The 22893-nt window shown below is 51.0% G+C and overlaps 1 protein-coding gene across 4 annotated transcripts in view; it reads right to left on the reverse strand.

The window, feature by feature from the left end:
* Positions 1-22893, reverse strand: part of EIF5B (eukaryotic translation initiation factor 5B) — a 138706-nt gene that overhangs the window by 79321 nt on the left and 36492 nt on the right. For all 4 annotated transcript variants that reach the window (XM_085899780.1, XM_085899779.1, XM_085899778.1 and 1 more), the window contains one exon: positions 6056-6983. In XM_085899780.1, the coding sequence (XP_085755906.1) occupies positions 6056-6983 (928 nt within the window). The remainder of the gene's footprint in view (positions 1-6055; positions 6984-22893) is intronic.

Here is a 22893-nt window from a genome sequence, read left to right on the forward strand (position 1 = left end):
CGAGGGCGAAGAGGGGGTGAAAGACGAGGCCGAAGAGGGGGTGAAAGACGAGGCCGAAGAGGGGGGTGAAAGACGAGGCCGAAGAGGGGGTGAAAGACGAGGCCGAAGAGGGGGTGAAAGACGAGGCCGAAGAGGGGGTGAAAGACGAGGCCGAAGAGGGGGGTGAAAGACGAGGCCGAAGAGGGGGGTGAAAGACGAGGCCCAAGAGCGGGGTGAAAGACGAGGCCGAAGAGGGGGGTGAAAGACGAGGCCGAAGAGGGGCGTGAATGACGAGGCCGAAGAGGGGGGTGAAAGACGAGGCCGAAGAGGGGGTGAAAGACGAGGCCGAAGAGGGGGTGAAAGACGAGGCCGAAGAGGGGGTGAAAGACGAGGCCGAAGAGGGGGTGAAAGACGAGGCCGAAGAGGGGGGTGAAAGACGAGGCCGAAGAGGGGGGTGAAAAACGAGGCCGAAGAGGGGGGTGAAAGACGAGGCCGAAGAGGGGGGTGAAAGACGAGGCCGAAGAGGGGGTGAAAGACGAGGCCGAAGAGGGGGTGAAAGACGAGGCCGAAGAGGGGGGTGAAAGACGAGGCCGAAGAGGGGGGTGAAAGACGAGGCCGAAGAGGGGGGTGAAAGACGAGGCCGAAGAGGGGGTGAAAGACGAGGCCGAAGAGGGGGTGAAAGACGAGGCCGAAGAGGGGGTGAAAGACGAGGCCGAAGAGGGGGGTGAAAGACGAGGCCGAAGAGGGGGTGAAAGACGAGGCCGAAGAGGGGGTGAAAGACGAGGCCGAAGAGGGGGGTGAAAGACGAGGCCGAAGAGGGGGTGAAAGACGAGGCCGAAGAGGGGGTGAAAGACGAGGCCGAAGAGGGGGGTGAAAGACGAGGCCGAAGAGGGGGTGAAAGACGAGGCCGAAGAGGGGGTGAAAGACGAGGCCGAAGAGGGGGGTGAAAGACGAGGCCGAAGAGGGGGTGAAAGACGAGGCCGAAGAGGGGGTGAAAGACGAGGCCGAAGAGGGGGGTGAAAGACGAGGCCGAAGAGGGGGGTGAAAGACGAGGCCGAAGAGGGGGGTGAAAGACGAGGCCGAAGAGGCGGGGGTGAAAGACGAGGCCGAAGAGGGGGTGAAAGACGAGGCCGAAGAGGGGGTGAAAGACGAGGCCGAAGAGGGGGTGAAAGACGAGGCCGAAGAGGGGGTGAAAGACGAGGCCGAAGAGGGGGGTGAAAGACGAGGCCGAAGAGGGGGTGAAAGACGAGGCCGAAGAGGGGGGTGAAAGACGAGGCCGAAGAGGGGGTGAAAGACGAGGCCGAAGAGGGGGTGAAAGACGAGGCCGAAGAGGGGGTGAAAGACGAGGCCGAAGAGGGGGTGAAAGACGAGGCCGAAGAGGGGGTGAAAGACGAGGCCGAAGAGGGGGTGAAAGACGAGGCCGGAGAGGGGGGTGAAAGACGAGGCCGGAGAGGGGGTGAAAGACGAGGCCGGAGAGGGGGTGAAAGACGAGGCCGGAGAGGGGGTGAAAGACGAGGCCGGAGAGGGGGTGAAAGACGAGGCCGGAGAGGGGGTGAAAGACGAGGCCGGAGAGGGGGGTGAAAGACGAGGCCGGAGAGGGGGTGAAAGACGAGGCCGGAGAGGGGGTGAAAGACGAGGCCGGAGAGGGGGGTGAAAGACGAGGCCGGAGAGGGGGTGAAAGACGAGGCCGGAGAGGGGGTGAAAGACGAGGCCGAAGAGGGGGGTGAAAGACGAGGCCGAAGAGGGGGTGAAAGACGAGGCCGAAGAGGGGGTGAAAGACGAGGCCGAAGAGGGGGTGAAAGACGAGGCCGAAGAGGGGGGTGAAAGACGAGGCCGAAGAGGGGGTGAAAGACGAGGCCGAAGAGGGGGGTGAAAGACGAGGCCGAAGAGGGGGTGAAAGACGAGGCCGAAGAGGGGGTGAAAGACGAGGCCGAAGAGGGGGGTGAAAGACGAGGCCGAAGAGGGGGGTGAAAGACGAGGCCGAAGAGGGGGGTGAAAGACGAGGCCGAAGAGGGGGTGAAAGACGAGGCCGAAGAGGGGGTGAAAGACGAGGCCGAAGAGGGGGGTGAAAGACGAGGCCGAAGAGGGGGTGAAAGACGAGGCCGAAGAGGGGGTGAAAGACGAGGCCGAAGAGGGGGGTGAAAGACGAGGCCGAAGAGGGGGTGAAAGACGAGGCCGAAGAGGGGGTGAAAGACGAGGCCGAAGAGGGGGTGAAAGACGAGGCCGAAGAGGGGGTGAAAGACGAGGCCGAAGAGGGGGGTGAAAGACGAGGCCGAAGAGGGGGTGAAAGACGAGGCCGAAGAGGGGGGTGAAAGACGAGGCCGAAGAGGGGGTGAAAGACGAGGCCGAAGAGGGGGGTGAAAGACGAGGCCGAAGAGGGGGTGAAAGACGAGGCCGAAGAGGGGGTGAAAGACGAGGCCGAAGAGGGGGGTGAAAGACGAGGCCGAAGAGGGGGTGAAAGACGAGGCCGAAGAGGGGGTGAAAGACGAGGCCGAAGAGGGGGTGAAAGACGAGGCCGAAGAGGGGGTGAAAGACGAGGCCGAAGAGGGGGGTGAAAGACGAGGCCGAAGAGGGGGGTGAAAGACGAGGCCGAAGAGGGGGTGAAAGACGAGGCCGAAGAGGGGGTGAAAGACGAGGCCGAAGAGGGGGTGAAAGACGAGGCCGAAGAGGGGGTGAAAGACGAGGCCGAAGAGGGGGTGAAAGACGAGGCCGAAGAGGGGGTGAAAGACGAGGCCGAAGAGGGGGTGAAAGACGAGGCCGAAGAGGGGGGTGAAAGACGAGGCCGGAGAGGGGGTGAAAGACGAGGCCGGAGAGGGGGTGAAAGACGAGGCCGGAGAGGGGGTGAAAGACGAGGCCGGAGAGGGGGGTGAAAGACGAGGCCGGAGAGGGGGGTGAAAGACGAGGCCGGAGAGGGGGTGAAAGACGAGGCCGGAGAGGGGGTGAAAGACGAGGCCGGAGAGGGGGGTGAAAGACGAGGCCGGAGAGGGGGTGAAAGACGAGGCCGGAGAGGGGGGTGAAAGACGAGGCCGGAGAGGGGGTGAAAGACGAGGCCGGAGAGGGGGGTGAAAGACGAGGCCGGAGAGGGGGTGAAAGACGAGGCCGGAGAGGGGGTGAAAGACGAGGCCGGAGAGGGGGTGAAAGACGAGGCCGGAGAGGGGGGTGAAAGACGAGGCCGGAGAGGGGGGTGAAAGACGAGGCCGGAGAGGGGGTGAAAGACGAGGCCGAAGAGGGGGTGAAAGACGAGGCCGAAGAGGGGGGTGAAAGACGAGGCCGAAGAGGGGGTGAAAGACGAGGCCGAAGAGGGGGTGAAAGACGAGGCCGAAGAGGGGGGTGAAAGACGAGGCCGAAGAGGGGGGTGAAAGACGAGGCCGAAGAGGGGGTGAAAGACGAGGCCGAAGAGGGGGGTGAAAGACGAGGCCGAAGAGGGGGTGAAAGACGAGGCCGAAGAGGGGGTGAAAGACGAGGCCGAAGAGGGGGGTGAAAGACGAGGCCGAAGAGGGGGTGAAAGACGAGGCCGAAGAGGGGGGTGAAAGACGAGGCCGAAGAGGGGGTGAAAGACGAGGCCGAAGAGGGGGTGAAAGACGAGGCCGAAGAGGGGGTGAAAGACGAGGCCGAAGAGGGGGTGAAAGACGAGGCCGAAGAGGGGGTGAAAGACGAGGCCGAAGAGGGGGGTGAAAGACGAGGCCGAAGAGGGGGTGAAAGACGAGGCCGAAGAGGGGGTGAAAGACGAGGCCGAAGAGGGGGTGAAAGACGAGGCCGAAGAGGGGGGTGAAAGACGAGGCCGAAGAGGGGGTGAAAGACGAGGCCGAAGAGGGGGTGAAAGACGAGGCCGAAGAGGGGGGTGAAAGACGAGGCCGAAGAGGGGGTGAAAGACGAGGCCGAAGAGGGGGGTGAAAGACGAGGCCGAAGAGGGGGTGAAAGACGAGGCCGAAGAGGGGGTGAAAGACGAGGCCGAAGAGGGGGTGAAAGACGAGGCCGAAGAGGGGGTGAAAGACGAGGCCGAAGAGGGGGTGAAAGACGAGGCCGAAGAGGGGGTGAAAGACGAGGCCGAAGAGGGGGTGAAAGACGAGGCCGAAGAGGGGGTGAAAGACGAGGCCGAAGAGGGGGGTGAAAGACGAGGCCGAAGAGGGGGGTGAAAGACGAGGCCGAAGAGGGGGGTGAAAGACGAGGCCGAAGAGGGGGTGAAAGACGAGGCCGAAGAGGGGGGTGAAAGACGAGGCCGAAGAGGGGGTGAAAGACGAGGCCGAAGAGGGGGTGAAAGACGAGGCCGAAGAGGGGGGTGAAAGACGAGGCCGAAGAGGGGGGTGAAAGACGAGGCCGAAGAGGGGTGAAAGACGAGGCCGAAGAGGGGGGTGAAAGACGAGGCCGAAGAGGGGGGTGAAAGACGAGGCCGAAGAGGGGGGGTGAAAGACGAGGCCGAAGAGGGGGGTGAAAGACGAGGCCGAAGAGGGGGTGAAAGACGAGGCCGAAGAGGGGGGTGAAAGACGAGGCCGAAGAGGGGGTGAAAGACGAGGCCGAAGAGGGGGTGAAAGACGAGGCCGAAGAGGGGGTGAAAGACGAGGCCGAAGAGGGGGTGAAAGACGAGGCCGAAGAGGGGGTGAAAGACGAGGCCGGAGAGGGGGGTGAAAGACGAGGCCGGAGAGGGGGGTGAAAGACGAGGCCGGAGAGGGGGTGAAAGACGAGGCCGGAGAGGGGGTGAAAGACGAGGCCGGAGAGGGGGTGAAAGACGAGGCCGGAGAGGGGGGTGAAAGACGAGGCCGGAGAGGGGGGTGAAAGACGAGGCCGGAGAGGGGGTGAAAGACGAGGCCGGAGAGGGGGTGAAAGACGAGGCCGGAGAGGGGTGAAAGACGAGGCCGGAGAGGGGGTGAAAGACGAGGCCGGAGAGGGGGTGAAAGACGAGGCCGGAGAGGGGGTGAAAGACGAGGCCGGAGAGGGGGGTGAAAGACGAGGCCGAAGAGGGGGTGAAAGACGAGGCCGAAGAGGGGGTGAAAGACGAGGCCGAAGAGGGGGGTGAAAGACGAGGCCGAAGAGGGGGTGAAAGACGAGGCCGAAGAGGGGGTGAAAGACGAGGCCGAAGAGGGGGGTGAAAGACGAGGCCGAAGAGGGGGTGAAAGACGAGGCCGAAGAGGGGGTGAAAGACGAGGCCGAAGAGGGGGTGAAAGACGAGGCCGAAGAGGGGGTGAAAGACGAGGCCGGAGAGGGGGGTGAAAGACGAGGCCGGAGAGGGGGTGAAAGACGAGGCCGAAGAGGGGGTGAAAGACGAGGCCGAAGAGGGGGGTGAAAGACGAGGCCGGAGAGGGGGTGAAAGACGAGGCCGAAGAGGGGGTGAAAGACGAGGCCGGAGAGGGGGGTGAAAGACGAGGCCGGAGAGGGGGGTGAAAGACGAGGCCGGAGAGGGGCGTGAAAGACGAGCACGGAGAGGGGGGTGAAAGACGAGGCCGGAGAGCGGGGAGAAAGACGAGGGCGAAGAGGGGGGTGAAAGACGAGGCCGAAGAGGGGTGAAAGACGAGGCCGAAGAGGGGGTGAAAGACGAGGCCGAAGAGGGGGTGAAAGACGAGGCCGAAGAGGGGGGTGAAAGACGAGGCCGAAGAGGGGGTGAAAGACGAGGCCGAAGAGGGGGTGAAAGACGAGGCCGAAGAGGGGGTGAAAGACGAGGCCGAAGAGGGGGGTGAAAGACGAGGCCGAAGAGGGGGTGAAAGACGAGGCCGAAGAGGGGGGTGAAAGACGAGGCCGAAGAGGGGGTGAAAGACGAGGCCGAAGAGGGGGGTGAAAGACGAGGCCGAAGAGGGGGTGAAAGACGAGGCCGAAGAGGGGGTGAAAGACGAGGCCGAAGAGGGGGTGAAAGACGAGGCCGAAGAGGGGGTGAAACATGAGGCCGAAGAGGGGGGTGAAAGACGAGGCCGAAGAGGGGGGGGTGAAAGACGAGGCCGAAGAGGCGGGGGTGAAAGACGAGGCCGAAGAGGGGGGTGAAAGGGGAGGCCGAGGAGGAGAAGCGGTAATGCCAGGTAGAAGAGGTGTCAGTTTTACATTTTAAATCAAGTCAGTTTACTGCTGTCCGTTTTCTGGAGCACTGTACCTTTCACATCTCCAAGTGTTTCATTCAACTCTTCAGTTGGTTTCAAAATATCCACCTCGTTTACAATTTGCTTCTCCAGATTCACTTCCTTTGTTGCTTCTTGCTCTTTTCTTTGCTTCATCTTAAGACGTTCTTCTTCACGCTTTTTTCGCTCGCGCTCCTTCTTCTCGGCCTTCTTCTGGGCTGCGGTTTTTACAGTACTTACTTCATCATTATCTTCAAGTAATTTCTGGTCTCGTTTCTTCTTCGTCTTCATCCCAGTCTTCTCAGCCTCATCCTCAGATTCGTCTGCACCGTCCTTGAGGCCATCTTTTTCTCTTGGCAATTCCTCATCAGACTCGAGTTTGTTCTCTTTCTTATTTTTGGCCTTTTTCCCTTTTTTGATTTTTTTCTCACACTCAGAATCAGGTTCACTGTCCTTGATGCCATCTTTTTCCCTTGGCAATTCCTCATCAGACTCGAGTTTGTTCTCTTTCTTATTTTTGGCCTTTTTCCCTTTTTTGATTTTTTTCTCATACTCAGAATCAGGTTCACTGTCTGCTAAAACTTGCTTTCTTCTTGTTAATTCTTCAGTGGAGTTAATTTTCTTCCCACTTTTCTTTTTCTTCACTTGCAACAAACAAAAAATGTCGTCTTCATCAGAGAGCAATCGCTCCTGCTTCAATTCACCCTTCTTCCGCGTGTCTTCATCATCAGAGCTATCTCTTTTATTACTTGGTTTTCCACCTTTCACTGCCCTCTCTTTCTTGTCATTTGCAGCATCTTTATCATCTCCAGAAAGTATTTGCTTTCTTTTATTCTCCATGTTGTTGTTCTTCCCATCACAAATTGCATTCTTCTCAACCATTCCCTGTTCAAAATCATTTTTCCCCCCCATTTTTTTCTTGCTTTTTCTTGCAAAGCACTCTTCATCACTCTCTTGTCCATCCTGAAAAGAAATATGAATTTTTTTTTTAATTTCTAGAAAAAGGTAAAAAAAGCAAACTTGCACAAAAACTTTTGGCGTGAACCGTGAATATTTTACATAGCACACTCATTTTAGTTGCGTAGTCCCAAAACCAATTAAAATATTGGAGTGAAAATGGACTCTGAAAGCCCACCGCAAACTCGCCGATGCGACAAGACAGTCAGCAACGAATCTTATAAGACATCATTTTGTCGTAGACTGCTGCACACTGCAAACTGTCGAGTACTGCAATTTAAACAAGTATCGACGATAACACGCACATAAATGTAATTCAAAGGCAAAGACTTGTCATGAAAGGTTTTTCTAACACAATGTATAAAGAATGCCACCATTTGATAGTTTTAGCAAACCTTCAGAAACAATTACTAAAATGAGAATCGTGTGTGTGAGTGTGAGTGTGTGAGGGAAAGGGAAGGCGGCGTGAGGGAAGGGAAGGGAAGGCGGCATGAGGGGAAGGGAAGGGAAAGGAAGGCGGCGTGAGGGGAAGGGAAGGCGGCGTGAGGGGAAGGGAAGGCGGCGTGAGGGGAAGGGAAGGCGGCGCGAGGGGAAGGGAAGGCGGCGCGAGGGGAAGGGAAGGCGGCGCGAGGGGAAGGGAAGGCGGCGCGAGGGGAAGGGAAGGCGGCGTGAGGGAAAGGGAAGGTGGAGTGAGGGGAAGGGAAGGTGACGTGGGGGGAAAGGAAGGTGGGGTCTTAATTAGCCATCTTGTTCAGAATGCTCAGCAATGCCTTCAGTTGGAACAGGCCACAACGGTTTAAAAAAAATAATAAAGTGGTCAAAATGTTTTTTTGTTTTTTTTCACTTTCCTCACTGATATCATCGGATGCCTGATCAACATACGTACAAATCGCTGTGTCCATCGCTTTTGTAAGTGCTACAGTTTTCAAATTAGGAGCTCGGAGCAATTTCATGCATTACACGATGCCATTTTCCACAATCTACTCTCACAGATTAATTCAAGTATAAAATAGAAATATTATTTGAGTTTGGAGGATTGGATCACGTGGACTAAACAACTCGAAATCTGGAGTGAAAACCGAAAATATTTAGAAATCGGCGATGTTTAGTTTTTTGCGAGTATGTGCCATGACCAATGAGCTTGCTATCGCTTGCCAAGCCAGCTGTTCCTTAGTAACCATTTAATTTGAGTGCTCTCTTGAATGCTTTACCCACTTGCCGTTTTTTTGGTCCCACACAAAATTGGTCCTTCAGTATTATCTTAACTTATGGTACGACAGGCATGATCACACGCACACACGCACGCAAGCATGCATGCACACCCGATGAAGATTAGATAGCCAGAAGGAAGGAGAGCAGACGAGGGCCAACAGGCTCGCAATACCTGGAGCAGTCGACCGACCGCACAACCCAATACGCTTTGGGGGACGCTCCGCTTGAGCGATCCCACCTTAAGAGTCCGCGCGTTATCTCCTGCTTAATCACTTTGCCGGGTCTCGTGGAAACGTGCTCCGCACTGGTCCCAATAGAACGTCTGTCGAACACCAAACCAGAGTGAAGATGCAGCGACAGGCAGAGAACGAGGTGCATTGAAGAGATGGCAGAGCAGAGAGGCAAAGGAGGGGGCGAGGTAAACTGGCGGATAAGTGGGTGAGGCAGGCAGGCGAGGAAGTGCAGAGAGAGAGAGGGCAGATGGCTTCGTGATCCGCCTTTTATAAGCCCCAGGCGAAGGGTGGGGTGACGACCAGAAGCGACGTTCCGTCACCTGAATCGTGTTCGTCTATTAGGTCCTGGCCCTGCCAGGCTCCTGGGGCCGGAAGCGGTCATTCGCACATCCAGCACGACACGGCCTGGAGCCTTGCACTGCATTCCCGGGCCGTGTTCAGGTGACTGGACGAGGGTCGTGTCGGTCCTGCTTTCCCATCTGGGGCATCCCCGGCGATATGCGGTTGGTGTTGTTAATGTGTTTGGCCTGTCCCCGCGCCACGCAGTCCGAGTGGCCTTGGTCACGCAGCACGCCCCTGTTTGGTGGCGAATTGTATGGATGCAGACTGCGTGGAGGCCCGGGATGATTTTTCCCATGTTCGGGAGATGTTGGTGGTCGAGGTGGTGAGCGAAGGTCAAACAAGGTGAGACGCTGCTGTAAATTGGCGCACAGATTCGAATGAAAGGGCGCACCATGCGCGTCCTCTCCAGTGTTGGTAGTGAGTCTCTCACAGGGCTGCGCAGGTGTCTGTTATTGGGTATGTGTGCTTGCTTGCTTGCTTGATTGGAATCATGGATAAAAGGAAAGGGTTGGATTGAAATCAGAATTGAAAAGAAGATTGAGATATAATTATTAGACCGAGCTTTTAGACCCACGCAACGCACTTCGTCCCGTTAACCCATTATACATGAGGGGAAGGTCTGACTGCACGAAGACTAACGAAATAACTGCCTGGGGATCAATGTATGTTGGGTGCCATTGCCTTAGAGGCATGCGGTTTTGTAGAACCGCAACTTTCATAAATATATATATATATATATATTTTTTTTTTTTTAAGGATTCAGCGACGGAGGGATTCTCAACCCACTCCAGCCGTCTCCGGGGTTTATAACGCCGGCTGGCTCGGCACAGGCCTCGGGTCACGAGTCTTCAATCGCGATACCAACGTAATCCTGGACCTTACCAGTTGGGGAAATAGAACCCCGGTTACAAACTGGTTTTGTCAGATGCCGAGCATTTTCTGCCAGTCTGTAACCATTTTGGTTTTATATGCCAATCGAACGGATCGTTCCTCGACGCGACACAAATTAATCCATAGTTGCAACTTCATACGAACCAACCAGATTTATTGGGGAACATCGGGGAACACAACACAAGCAAAATATTCACAACAATGTTTTCATTAACAATCTTTAACCCGTTCTTAACTTGGGAACTACGGATTACAGGTTTCGAGGGGGTCCCTAACGAGATATGCTTAAACAACATGCAGACAAGACAGAATACTTGGTGATGTTTCATGGACAAGAGGAAAGTGTTAAAAGCACGAATGTTGCTCGTAACAAACCGATGTCCACGGATTTGAGCGCAAACTCGAACACGCCGCGTGGCAAGATGGCGGCGCCGTACTCCTTCTTCTCAAGGCACCGCGTGCGCACGCCCTCTTCAGCGCGTTCTGGCTCCGCGCAATGTCGACGGCACAAGACCGTTATATCGACAATGGGTCTCTGATGGTTTCCCACAAGGTCCAGCATACAAGTCCAGGCCCGGCCTGTTCATCAGACAAGGCCAAATCGAGGTGTTTGGGCTCCGGCAGGCGGATCGACAAACGTGTCGAGGACCCTCTCATGAAAGTCCATCGCCCACTCGACGTGCAGGCAGCCTCTGGTCGTTTCTCCTACCTCCTTCACGAAGCAGATCGCAGAGAGACACATCCGTCCCCTACACAGCAGATCACGACTCCCACCAGTCGTTTCTCAGTTCCACCTTTTCATTCTCGGCCGATGGCAGACTCGACCCTCAGGTTCAGTGTTTTCTCCCGGCTGATTCACCACTGCCTTTCCTTTTCTCGCTCGCCTCGAAGCCCCTGCTCATCCAGCAGATCGCGACTCGACACTCGTCGTTTCTCTGTTGCCTTCCCTGCCTTTCTTTCGGCTCGTTCCTCACGCAAAACAGACACAGCTGTCCCGTGTACAGCCGATCGGCGCCACCTCGGCGCCACAGTTTCACCACAGTTTTTATCATTCGCTCGCTTTTCTTCGCTTGCCTCTCAAAGCCTACTGCCGTTTCTCACGGCAGAATCACCTCCGTCCTCTTAGTTTCTTACCACTTTTTCCTTTCCTTCTCGCGTCGAAACCCGAGCATGCCTCAAAACTGACTGTTTCCCCAAAACTGAACAATTCCCAGAGGTCTTCGTTCACTGCCTCTAAGCCACTGGCTCCTCCCCTTAGCTCCACCTCCCTCTCCAGGCCACTCTCCCTCAGCCGACTGGGCGGGGCCTATCGTCCGGAGAGGGGAGGAAGAAGAAGCCCTCGACACACCACCACTGTACGAACAATAAACATGCATCCTGCACCTCCCGACACACATGTAACGTCCATTTTACCGAACAGCCGAGCTAAACATGCATTTAATGGGGGATCTGAGCTAATCCTATATTTAGTAGCCTACTAAGGGCCATTTCCGTGACAATATATATATATATATATATATATATATATATATATATATATATATATATTGTAATTGTAACAGTTCAAAATAAAACAAACCAACAATTGCTAATTGATACATTGGCATTTTATTGATGGCATGTCAAGTTTTTGACCAAGATACACCATCTCATAAGTTTGTTCCACAGTACAGAACAGCACAGGGTGCAATGTCAGTCCCCTTTCAATAGAGTGTGGCCACCATTGTTTTGGATACAGGCAGTGCATCGTTTTGGATACAGGCAGTGCATCGTTTTGGATACAGGCAGTATATATACACATACACATATACACAGCTCTGGAAAAAATTAAGAGACCACTGCAAAATTATCAGTTTTTCTGGTTTTACTATTTATAGGTATGTGTTTGAGTAAAATGAATATTTTTCTTTTATTCTATAAACGACTGACAACATTTCTCCCAAATTCCGAATAAAAATATTGTCATTTAGAGCATTTATTTGCAGAAAATGACAGCTGGTCAAAATAACAACAAAGATTCAGTGTTTTCAGACCTCAAATAATACAAACAAAAAAAGTACATATTCATTTTTTGCTCGCCTGTTCAAAGAACAGAGAGCAATAGCGATACCCCCGGTGTGAGCGTCAGCGTGAGCGTGAAAATGTTAAAGTTTTTGGTGCAAGTTATTTTTTCCTTTCTAATGTTTTTATCTACCACACTATTTTTTTATATGCCCGATATATATATATATATATATATATATATATATATATATATATATATATATATATATATATATATATATATATATATATATATATATATATATATATATATAGTTACGTCTGAGGGGGGATATGCATTCAAAGGGTAATTAGGATGTTTAATTAGGTATGCCATGCTGTTCAAGTGTACCAGGATCTCGATGTAATAAGTAGCAATTCAGTGGTGATAAGTTGTCTAGTAAATGTCAATTTCTTCAAGGGGGAAATGATAATTGTCACGTAATTAGATAGGGAGACGGGTTAGGGTAACTGTGTCTGCGTAAACCCTTTTAGTATTCCCTGGAGGCTTGCCGTGATGTCACAGGACAGTGCTGCGGTTGGCTCCGCCCCGTGATCACGATTGGCGGAAGGCGACGGCGGAGAGCCAATAAAACGGCTCGATTGGAAGTGACGAGGACTTGAGGATAAAAAGGTTCTGTTCGGGGATAAGGGGTGGAAGAAGAAGATCGATAAAGAAAAACCGTTTTGGTGGAGGCTGTTGGGATCGGAGCGTGCTCTATTGTTGCGCTGGTTCGTTCCTGGATTGATCGTGTCTCGTGGCCTTGCTGTGCCTCGTGCCTCACCTCGGTTGGCTCTGGGGTTCTGCTGGCTCGGAGTACGGGGTCGAACGGCGGGCGGACCTGCCTCCCTCTCCTGCTCGCAACTTGGCGCCAGAACTGGCTCCCTGGCGGCTGTGAGCGGACTTGGGCCGACACCAGGAGGTCGACAGCACCACGGTGTCTCCTGCCCCTGACGAGCGCAATGCCAGCTCGTCCGACGCCAATCCAGGGACTGTTGCGTCTACACCACGGGCCAGCTACGTTGTGTGTGTGTGTGTGTGTGTGTGTGTGTGTGTGTGTGTGTGTGTGTGTGTGTGTGTGTGTGTGTGTGTGTGTGTGTGTGTGTGTGTGTGTGTGTGTGTGTGTGTGTACCTGGTGCCTTAGAGGGTTTGAGATTTGTATATCCATTGGAATTGTTTGTGTTTTCCCCACGCCCAAACCCACACCACCATCCCGTCGAATCTTCCCGAGTCTTATTATTATTTCTGTTGGAGAAATAAACATTATTAACTCAGTGAAAAGCAACTCGTGCCACCTTCCTCGTCCCGTTTGCGGTAGAGCGATTAAAACCGCCATCTTTGGGTTATAAAAAATAAACCGCCTCCATCGTTTCGGCTCATTCTACGTTAGCAGGATTGTTCAAGTCCCGTGGACGTCACAATATATATATATATATACATATATATATATATATATATATATATATATATATATATATACATATATATACATATATATACATATATATACATATATACATATATATATATATATATACATATATACATATATATATACATATATACATATATACATATATATATATATATATACATATATATATATATATACATATATACATATATATATATATATATATATATATATATATATATATATATATATATATATATATATATATATATATATATATATATATATATATATATATATATATATATATATATATATATATATATATATATATATATATACATATATATATATATATACATATATACTGAAACGCAAAAGAAACTTACCACTTGTTTGAGATGTAATAAAATTGTAACAGTTCAACATAAAACAAACCAACAATTGCTAATTGAAACATTGGCATTTTATTGATGGCATGTCAAGTTTTTGACCAAGATACACCACCTCATAAGTTTGTTCTACAGTACAGAACAGCACAGAGTGCAATGTCAGTCCCCTTTCAATAGCGTGTGGCCACCATTGTTTTGGATACAGGCAGTGCATCGTCGGCGCATACTGCCTACCAGTCTTTGGATGGATTGCTGCTGGATTCTGTCCCACTCAGTCCTCAATGTCTGAAGCCATCTGACTTTGGACCATCTGCCTGTCCTGCCTTGCAGTGGTGACTCTTGGCCTCCCTGATCGAGGTCTGTCATCTGCAGATTTGTGGAGGGTATCTCTGTCCACCAGGGCCGATATCGTCTGGTGTGAACAGCCAAGGCGACGTGCCACCTCACGGTAGCTCAATCCGCCTTGCAGTATTCCCAAGGCACACTGCCATTGATCCCTTGACAATCGTGGCATGTTGATTGAAATGCACATTTTGCACTGGCCTTTTTAAAGCCAATATCAAGACATCACGTGCAGCTAATTAAAATCATCCCGTACCCCTTGGCTAATCACTGACAGTCAAAACGGCTGTTCAACAGCTGTGCTATGAAGTGACCACTGAAGGTTCAAGTGACCATCCGTGACCATTTTGTCTGACAGTGAGGACACGATTGTCCACAAATAAGTTCACACATTTACTACATGCAGTGTTATTGTTGATATTTGAAGGTTTAAAAGGTGGTAAGTTTCTTTTGCGTTTCAGGATATATCTGGGCATATTATGTGATACCGGTCATCCGTCCGTTCCTGTCCGCACTCTAACTCCCAAAGTTTTCAACTTTCACGTTTCATATTTGGTACATAGGTACATAGGTACAGACTGTGCAGACAGTATCTTGACATACGTTCGTCATCTAAAGTGGTTGCCATGGCAACCAGGATGCTGTTTTCCATCCGTTCCTGTCCGCACTCTAACTCCCAAAGTTTTCAACTTTCACGTTTCATATCTGGTAGATAGGTACAGACTGTGGGGACGGTGTGTCGCAACATACGTTGGTCATCTAAAGTGGTTGCTATGGCAACCAGGATGCAGTTTTCCATGTAGCAGCACAATTCTGTATATACCTTCTTGTTCGGGCATATATTGTGCTCACTTGATCTCTTGTTACTGATTACAATATACAAATACATATATTGCTTTAAAATTATTTGGATCAGACTTCACTGCAATGCTTTATAAAAAAATATTAATTATTAGACGAGCATTTTAAAAACGATACATTTATAAACAGGCGAGCATTGGGTGGCATTGACACCAACTCTGGTTAAACAACACAATACTAATGTTTTAACTTGGGAAGAGTTAAGAAATCAATATTTTGTGGAATAACCCTGATTTTCAATCACAGCTTTCATACGTCTTGGCATGCTCTCCACCAGTCTTTCACATTGCTGTCGGGTGACTTTATGCCACACCTGGCGCAAAAATTCAAGCAGCTCGGCTTTGTTTGATGGCTTGTGACAATCCATCTTCCTCTTGATCACATTCCAGAGGTTTTCAATGGGGTTCAGGTCTGGAGATTGGGCTGGCCATGACAAGGTGTTGATATGATGATCCTCCATCCACACCTTGATTGACCTGGCTGTGTGGCATGAAACATTGTCCTGCTGGAAAAACGAATCCTCAGAGTTGGGGAGCATTGTCAGAGCAGAAGGAAGCAAGTGTTCATCCAGGACAACCTTGTACGTGGCTTGATTCACGAGTCCTTCACAAAGACAAATCTGCCCGATTCCAGCCTTGCAGAAGCACCCCCAGATCATCACCAATCCTCCACCAAATTTCACAGTGGGTGCGAGACACTGTAGCTTGTAGGCCTCTCCAGGTCTCCGTCTAACCATTTGACGACAAGGTGTTGGGCAAAGCTGAATATTGGACTCATCAGAGAAGATGACCTTACTCCAGTCCTCCACTGTCCAATCGTTGTGGTCTTTTGCAAACCTCAGCCTGTCTCTTCTTTGCTTCTTATTGATGAAGGGCTTTTTTCTAGCTTTGCACGACTTCAGCCCTGCCCCGAGGAGCCTGTTTCAAACCGTCCTCGCCGTGCACTTCACCCCAGCTGCCGTTTGCCATTCTTTTTGAAGGTTACTTGATGTCATCCTACGGTTGTTGAGTGACATTCAAATGAGTTGGCGGTCATCCCGGTCAGTGGAAAGTCGTTTTCACCCTCTGCCAGTCTGTGGCTTTGTTGTCCTCAATGTCTGCTGCTTGACCTTGTTCTTATGAACCACAGTCTTTGAAATTTTAAGGATGGAAGCAACGCGACGCTCACTGTATCCCTCTGCCAATAAAGCCAGAATTGAACACTTATTTTCATCACTCAAAACTTTTCTTTTCAACTTTTTTGGCATGGTCAAGTTATTTTTTTGATTCCAATTACTTTTGAGGTACTACTAGCAATGTTTTTGCCATACAGCTGGTCCTATTGCAAGAGGATAGTGATGACCACAGCAGTGGTTTTTATACTTTTCCTTGTTACATACACATATACACATATACACATATACACATATACACACACACACACACACACACACACACACACACACACACACACACACACACACACACACACACACACACACACACACACACACACACGCACACACGCACGCACGCGCACGCACACGCACACGCACGCACGCACGCCTCCGGATTGAAGGTGACGCTTTGGTGTAGGACTATGTCCAATGGAGATCGTGGGAGTGCAAGGTCCGTCCGTGAAGACGTTCATCCGTCCCTCTGTGAAGCAATGATTAAATATCGATCAATTACATGCTGTTTGAACATCAGTTGCATCCTGACGACACGTACATCTATTAATTACGTACTATTGGAAATGTATTTCTCAATGCTTTAGACCTTGGAAGACCCTTTGAGACCCCAAGACCCAAAAGACCCCCAAATACCTCTAAGACCCTTTAAGACTCCTAAGATTCTTAAGACCCCTAAATACCTCCAAGACCCTTTAAGGCCCTGAAGACTCATAAGACCCTTTAAGACCCTGATGACTTAACAACCCCAAAGACCCCCCAAGACCCTCAAGACCTAATTTACCTTTGAGACCCTTTCGACAGTTTACACACCTTTAGATCCCTTCACCCTTTATACCTTTTCGACCCTTTACACCTTTAGATCCCTTCACCCTTTATACCTTTTCGACCCTTTACACCTTTATATCCCTTTAGTTCTTTTCGACCCCTTAAACCTCAACATCATTTAGACCCCTTACACACTTCAGACAGATTAGACAGTTTGGACATTTGACCATTTACAGCTTCAGACCACTTTAACCTTTTTAGACACATTTTACTTGCTTGAGAGATTCGACCCTTTTGACCCCTTAGATACAAACTACTATTGAAACGTACCCTTTAGACCATCGAAAACATTTTAAGCGCACACCATGAAAATATTTATACTCTATAGTGTACAGCTTTCTTGCAAAACACACACTATACTTTTTTCAGAAAGTGTTGAGCAAAGTCGACACACCCAATGGGTGGGTACTCTGCTTGTACTGTATATAAAACTGAAAAATTTGGGTGGACGGTGAACCATCATCAAGGTGAAGTCTTGGTTGACCCCTGGGAGTATGTCCATTAATTATGTACTGTTTGAATGTGAGTTGGGCCATGAATGTCTATTAATTACTTATTATTGGACCTTGACTACGTCTATTAATTACCTCCATTAATGACAGACTATTAGAACATACATTTTCGACAAGTAGGCCTTGAGAGTCGTTTACACCTTTTGAAAACCCCTTAGACCTTTTCGACCATTTTCATCTTTTATACCCTTTGGACCTTATGAGACCATTTAACCTTTACACCCTTTAGAGGCATAAGATCCCTTAGAGGTTAAACCCTTAACCTTCAATAGATAACCTGGGGTTTTGAGGACCCCAAGGTTAACTCGTTTTTTTGGTTTATTTTCCTCAAAAAAATAATTTTTTCCCCAAATAAAAAAAATTTAAAGGCAGATTTTTTTTCTCAAGATATATTGTTGCAGACCGGGTCTCGGCTGCGAGCACGACCGCAAGGTGGAGCAGTAGGGTCGACTCCACCGAACACCCGGAATTCAGATCGCACCTTTCGGAAAACTCCGACAGGTACGGGTCCCTTACCGGACCGTGAATCGTCAAGAATCCCACCATGTGGTACAGAGTTATTTGCCAATCTTCAAAATACCTCGAGATCCATGTGGCGAGTTACCGAGTATTCACACCCTCGACGGCACTCGTACGAGTCAAGCCGTTAGCGTGCCCGACCCATGCGCAAACCGAGCGGATGATTGCCGAAGTCCCATCGGTCCAAATGTACATTTACAGTGGCAACAGCCTTTGTAATTCATCAACACGCGCCGTGCTAAGCCAATGGAAGAAACACGGCAACAAACTGATACATTTAACAAATGTATTTATATATAATGGGGAAAGGGGGGAGCACGCAAGAAGCAGAGTTATCCGACTATGGAGATGCAAGTATGTACAGCAAAGAGCACTTAAATAATTCCTACTTACAGACACAGACACAGACACAGACACAGACGACACACAGATACCCAGAAGGACATGGACCTGTCCACCTCGTGTGGTTCGGCTGACACGGGCGAACCAGGCCAGCATCGAGATGCGATGATAGAATCCAGAGCTCCCTTCATCAACCTTATGCACCCTTCCCCAGGGGGGGGGAGGGGACGCCTCCGCCCTCCCCGTTCTCCCTCACTGGACGGTTTTGGCACGCAGAATCGCTCGTCGCTCTGTCATTGGCCAAAATGAGCGGCAAGTCCGTCGATTGGCCCGTGGGCGTGGTGACGTCACACAGACCGCCTTTCTCACCGTCACGGGGTCTGATTGGCTGAGCGGAGGCCACCTCACTCGTAGCACGCTTATTGATCGAGGGCCGCCAGAAGGCTCCTCCTTGAACTCCGCCCACCATGGCATTGGCCAGAGCGAGGTGAAGGTGAGCGTGATGCTGGCGTTGTTGTAGTATATGTTGGTGGTGTAAAAATAAAAGAAAACCCTGACTATCAAAATAACTCCACAGCGCATGAACATTTAATTACCCATTAAACAAGGGAAAAGGGAGCTATCTATCCACATTTACTTGTTGAAATAACTGAGCGATAGGACCTGTATGTTGAGTGCTCCTGGCTTCCAGATTCGTAACACTACCCCCTCCCCTTTTTACAGACTCGTTTCCCCTCGTACGATTTACCTGCGGATCCCTGAGTGCGACATTTTTTATACATGTCCTAAAAATAAATAACCGAATGCGCTGCGTAACGAAACGAACAGACTCATACAGACATCTTATATAAATTGCCGGCGCTAAGACAAACACACAGGTGGGCTCTTAAATTATTTGCAAGCCTTACTTATCTATTTGCACTAACCATGGCCCAGGACCTGTCAGGTCAGGTCAGGTATGGGAGCATGTGCCAGAACAGCGCGTCGCTGCGTCCACTTTCCGCCGGTACTCCAGGGGCCTCCGTCTGGCCTTCCCCCAGGCAGATGCCAGGCCCATCCCAATCTCCTTGAGATGCTGGTCAACCTGCTGCAACCACGAGGCACGTGGTCGGAACATTGGCCTCCTCCACTCACGAGACTACCTTGCTGAGAGAATCTGGTGAGCAGGATCAGCGACAGGAAAACGAGCCACATGTTCATACAGCCGCAACTGATGCTCACGACCATGCAGGTAACAAATCTCATCCGAGTCTCTCTCAGCAAACGCTCGTTGGACACAAAATCTGACCAGCGATAGCCAAGGATTCTCCGAAGAGACCTGATACCAAAGGAATTAAGTCTCCGTCTCAGATCCTTGGTCAGAGTCTAAGTCTCGCATCCATAGAGCAAGACTGGAAGTACCAAGGACCTGAAGACTCGGACTTTCGTCCTCCCGCACAGGTACCGGCAGCACCACACCCCATGATCCAGTGAATCCACGACTCCCCAGGCCTGACCCAGACGTCTATTGACGTCTGACTCACAGCCAGCAGAGACATGAATATCACTGCCAAGGTAAGTGAATCTCTCCACGACCTCAACATCCTCACCACAAACAGACACAGACAGGACAGCAGCATCCAAGATGTCATTGAAAGCCTAGATCTTAGTTTTGACCCAACAAAACCCGTAATCCCAGCGGCTCCGACTCTCATTCAGCACCTCGAGGGCCCCCAAAAGGATATCTAAAGACTCCGCAAAGATGACTGCATCATCTGCGAAATCAAGGTCCGAGATCTTGACATTCCCAAACGATGCACCGCAGCTTGATCTTTCCGACATCCTCCCTAAAAACCAGTCCATACAAGTGCTAAAAAGTGTGGGGGAGAGTACACACCGCTGACGAACTCCAGTAACAACTGGAAATAAGTCAGAGATGGTACCACCACACTTCACAGCACTCTCAGTACCAGAGTAGAGTTCAGACATCAGATCGATCAGTTTTGGTGGCACCCCACGAAGACCAAGAATCCTCCAGAGGGCATCCCGATTCACTGAATCGAACGCTTTACAGAGATCAACATAGGCTGCAAGCAGCCCCTGCCGAAACTCTCGTCTGCGTTAGGTGAGGACACGAAGTGCAAGGATATGGTCAATCGTTGACCTTTTTGGTGTAAAGCCCGACTGCTCTGAACGCTGGTGCTCAAGCAGATGGTGGCAAACCCTATCAATAATTATCCGAGCAAAGACCTTGCCCGGCACTGAGAGCAGCGTCACCCCTCGGTAGTTGTTGCAGTCTTGGCAATCACCCTTCCCTTTCCCGAGAGGGACAACAAGGCCCCTCTTCCAATCAGTTGGGATGATGCCTGTGTTCCAGGCAGAGCACAAAACTGCATGCAACGACACGAGTGCAGCATTTCCACCAGCCTTGAGAAGTTCAGCATGGATGCCACAGATCCTTGGAGCTTTACCCTGTTTCAACCGGTTCAACGCAGCCCGTGTTTCCACAAGCGAAGCTGGACCACAATTGATTGGAGGGTCAGCAACAGGGATTGTAACACCATTGATGTCTAACTCGACAGCTGGTGGATCAGCCTGGTACAACCGCTCAAAGTAACCGGCCCAGCGGGCCTTCACTTCAGACTCCTCTGTTAAGAGCCTACCACTCTCTGCTCCAACTGCAGTGCTCCGAGGGATGGGCTTGGATGAACGCAATGCGCGAATTCCCCTGCAAGCAGGACGAGAATCAACTGTCCACAGGTGATGCTCTCCCCACTCACAGATTCCTCGCACATTGGCCTCCTTGTCCACCCTTTGTGCACGTACAGTTTTACGCCTCAGCTCCCTGAACAGCTCAGCTCTGCCATTCAGCCTGGCCCTGCGACTCTGGTCAATGGTATCCAGTGTCCCTTGAGAGACAAAATTCTTCTTTGCCCTGCGGTGAGTTCCAAGACATCCACCGGCAACATCAAGGACGGTGGTCTTGAAGGTAATCCAGAACTCTTCAGGACCCCCCAAAGCACCCAGACACCCCAAATGTCCACTCAGCCTGTTCGCAAACTCCTCCGCTACTCTCTCATCCTTGAGCTTGCCAACATCCAGCCTTGGCTGGGATGGTACCATTCTCCAGGATTTAAGGTGCAGCTTTAAAGTTACTACAACAAGCCGGTGGTCAGTATTGAGGAACTGAGCACTCCGTTAGACCCTGCAGTTCTGGATCATCCTCCAGCGACCGTCAACGAGGACATGGTCAATCTACTTTGACACACCGCCAGCGTTGGAATACCAAGTCCAGCAATGAGCTTGTGGGCGCTGAAACCATGAACCGGCCACCCAAAGTCCATGACTTCTTGCAAAGTCAAGGAAATTAGTGCTATTCTGATTCATAGTTCCTGACCCATGGGGACCAACACACGTCTCATAACCATTCCTATCAGTTCCAGTCAATGCATTGAAATCCCCCAAGACTAGAAGTGTATCTCGTCTGGGGCACTGATCAACCACAGACTCGAGCGTGGCGTAGAATGTGTCCTTCACGGTGAGGTCACTCGCCTCAGTCGGAGCATAGACAGAGACCAGGGAAATGACACCTCAGGAGTGACGAATCCTGAGTCTCATAATAGGCTCGTTGACTGGTGTTACCTCAATTATCATTGGGGTCAGCTTATTGGACACAGCTACAGCAACTCCTTGAGTATGGTAACCATCAGAGCGACCAGACCAATAGTAGGTGTAACCCCCACCATTATCTGCCGCAATCCGGTCTCCGACCCTGAGAGAGTGCTGCAATACCGATGTCCAAACGCTTGAGCTCAGATGATAACAGAGACAGGTGATCATCCTCTCTTAGGGATAGGACATTCCAGGCACCCACCCGAAGGGACCGCCTCAGGTTAACCCAAGGAGACCGCCGTCTGGTGGACGACACCTCAGCACCACTCCGACACACTCTCCCGCAATCTGACCCAGGGAGGTTACCCCGTGATGAAAGGTTTCCTTCCTTTCAAAGATTGGGGGTCCCGAAGGCTTTGCCCCAATCCCGTCATCCGGTGAGCTGCCCTGCGAAGGGAAGCTGCACAGGAGGTATCCCACGGAGTGGGTTTTCAGATTTTTTTGCGTTTGTGCGTTTTGCGGAATGAAGGGTTTTACAGTGGCCAGAGTGCAAATCCTGCCACCAACCTCCTAATAAAAAAGTAACCCAACTGCAGGAGGACGTCCGCAGACACAGTTGGGCACTAGATATGGATGGCCGTTGGCTCACAAGGAGCTCCTCCGCCCTTTGACCTGTCATCTGTGGGAAAGAAGGCACAAATAATGTCAACAGTTTGTGCGGGTGAGTGCTCAGCAGCTGGAAGGTCAGACATCTTCAGGGCCTGCTCAAAAGGTCCCTCTTTTGTCACTGAACCTTCTTTTTTTTTCAGTCTTCAGCTGCTGGAGGCAACTCACCCTAACACGACAGGCCATTTGAAGTGGCCTTTATGCAAGAAGAAAGACGTGGCCAGGCTGCTCAATGCAGTCTCTGGCTCATTTGAATGAATGGCTGGAAATGGATGCACGAACACAAAATGGACTGGATGCAAACTATGCACGGGCTGCGCAATGCAGTCCCATTTTGAGGCTGCCTCCAGGGCAGTCCTTGCAAACACTGGAGATTGTCCTGGCGCACATGGATGAACGGTGACACAGGGGCAATGCAAATAGGGCCAGCAGGCATGGGGTCAAGGCAAAGGCAGGCAACAAAGACATGGTAAATGCGGACCAGGAGGTGTTGCACAAACAGGCCGGCATATGTAGCTGTCCGGCCTCTGGTCTAGTCCGTAAGGTTCTGTGGAGGGAG

Source organism: Eptatretus burgeri, chromosome 10, assembly GCF_056783735.1.
Source record: "Eptatretus burgeri isolate ZD-2024b chromosome 10, Ebu_testis_v1, whole genome shotgun sequence".
NCBI classification, from domain to species: Eukaryota; Metazoa; Chordata; class Myxini; order Myxiniformes; family Myxinidae; genus Eptatretus; species Eptatretus burgeri.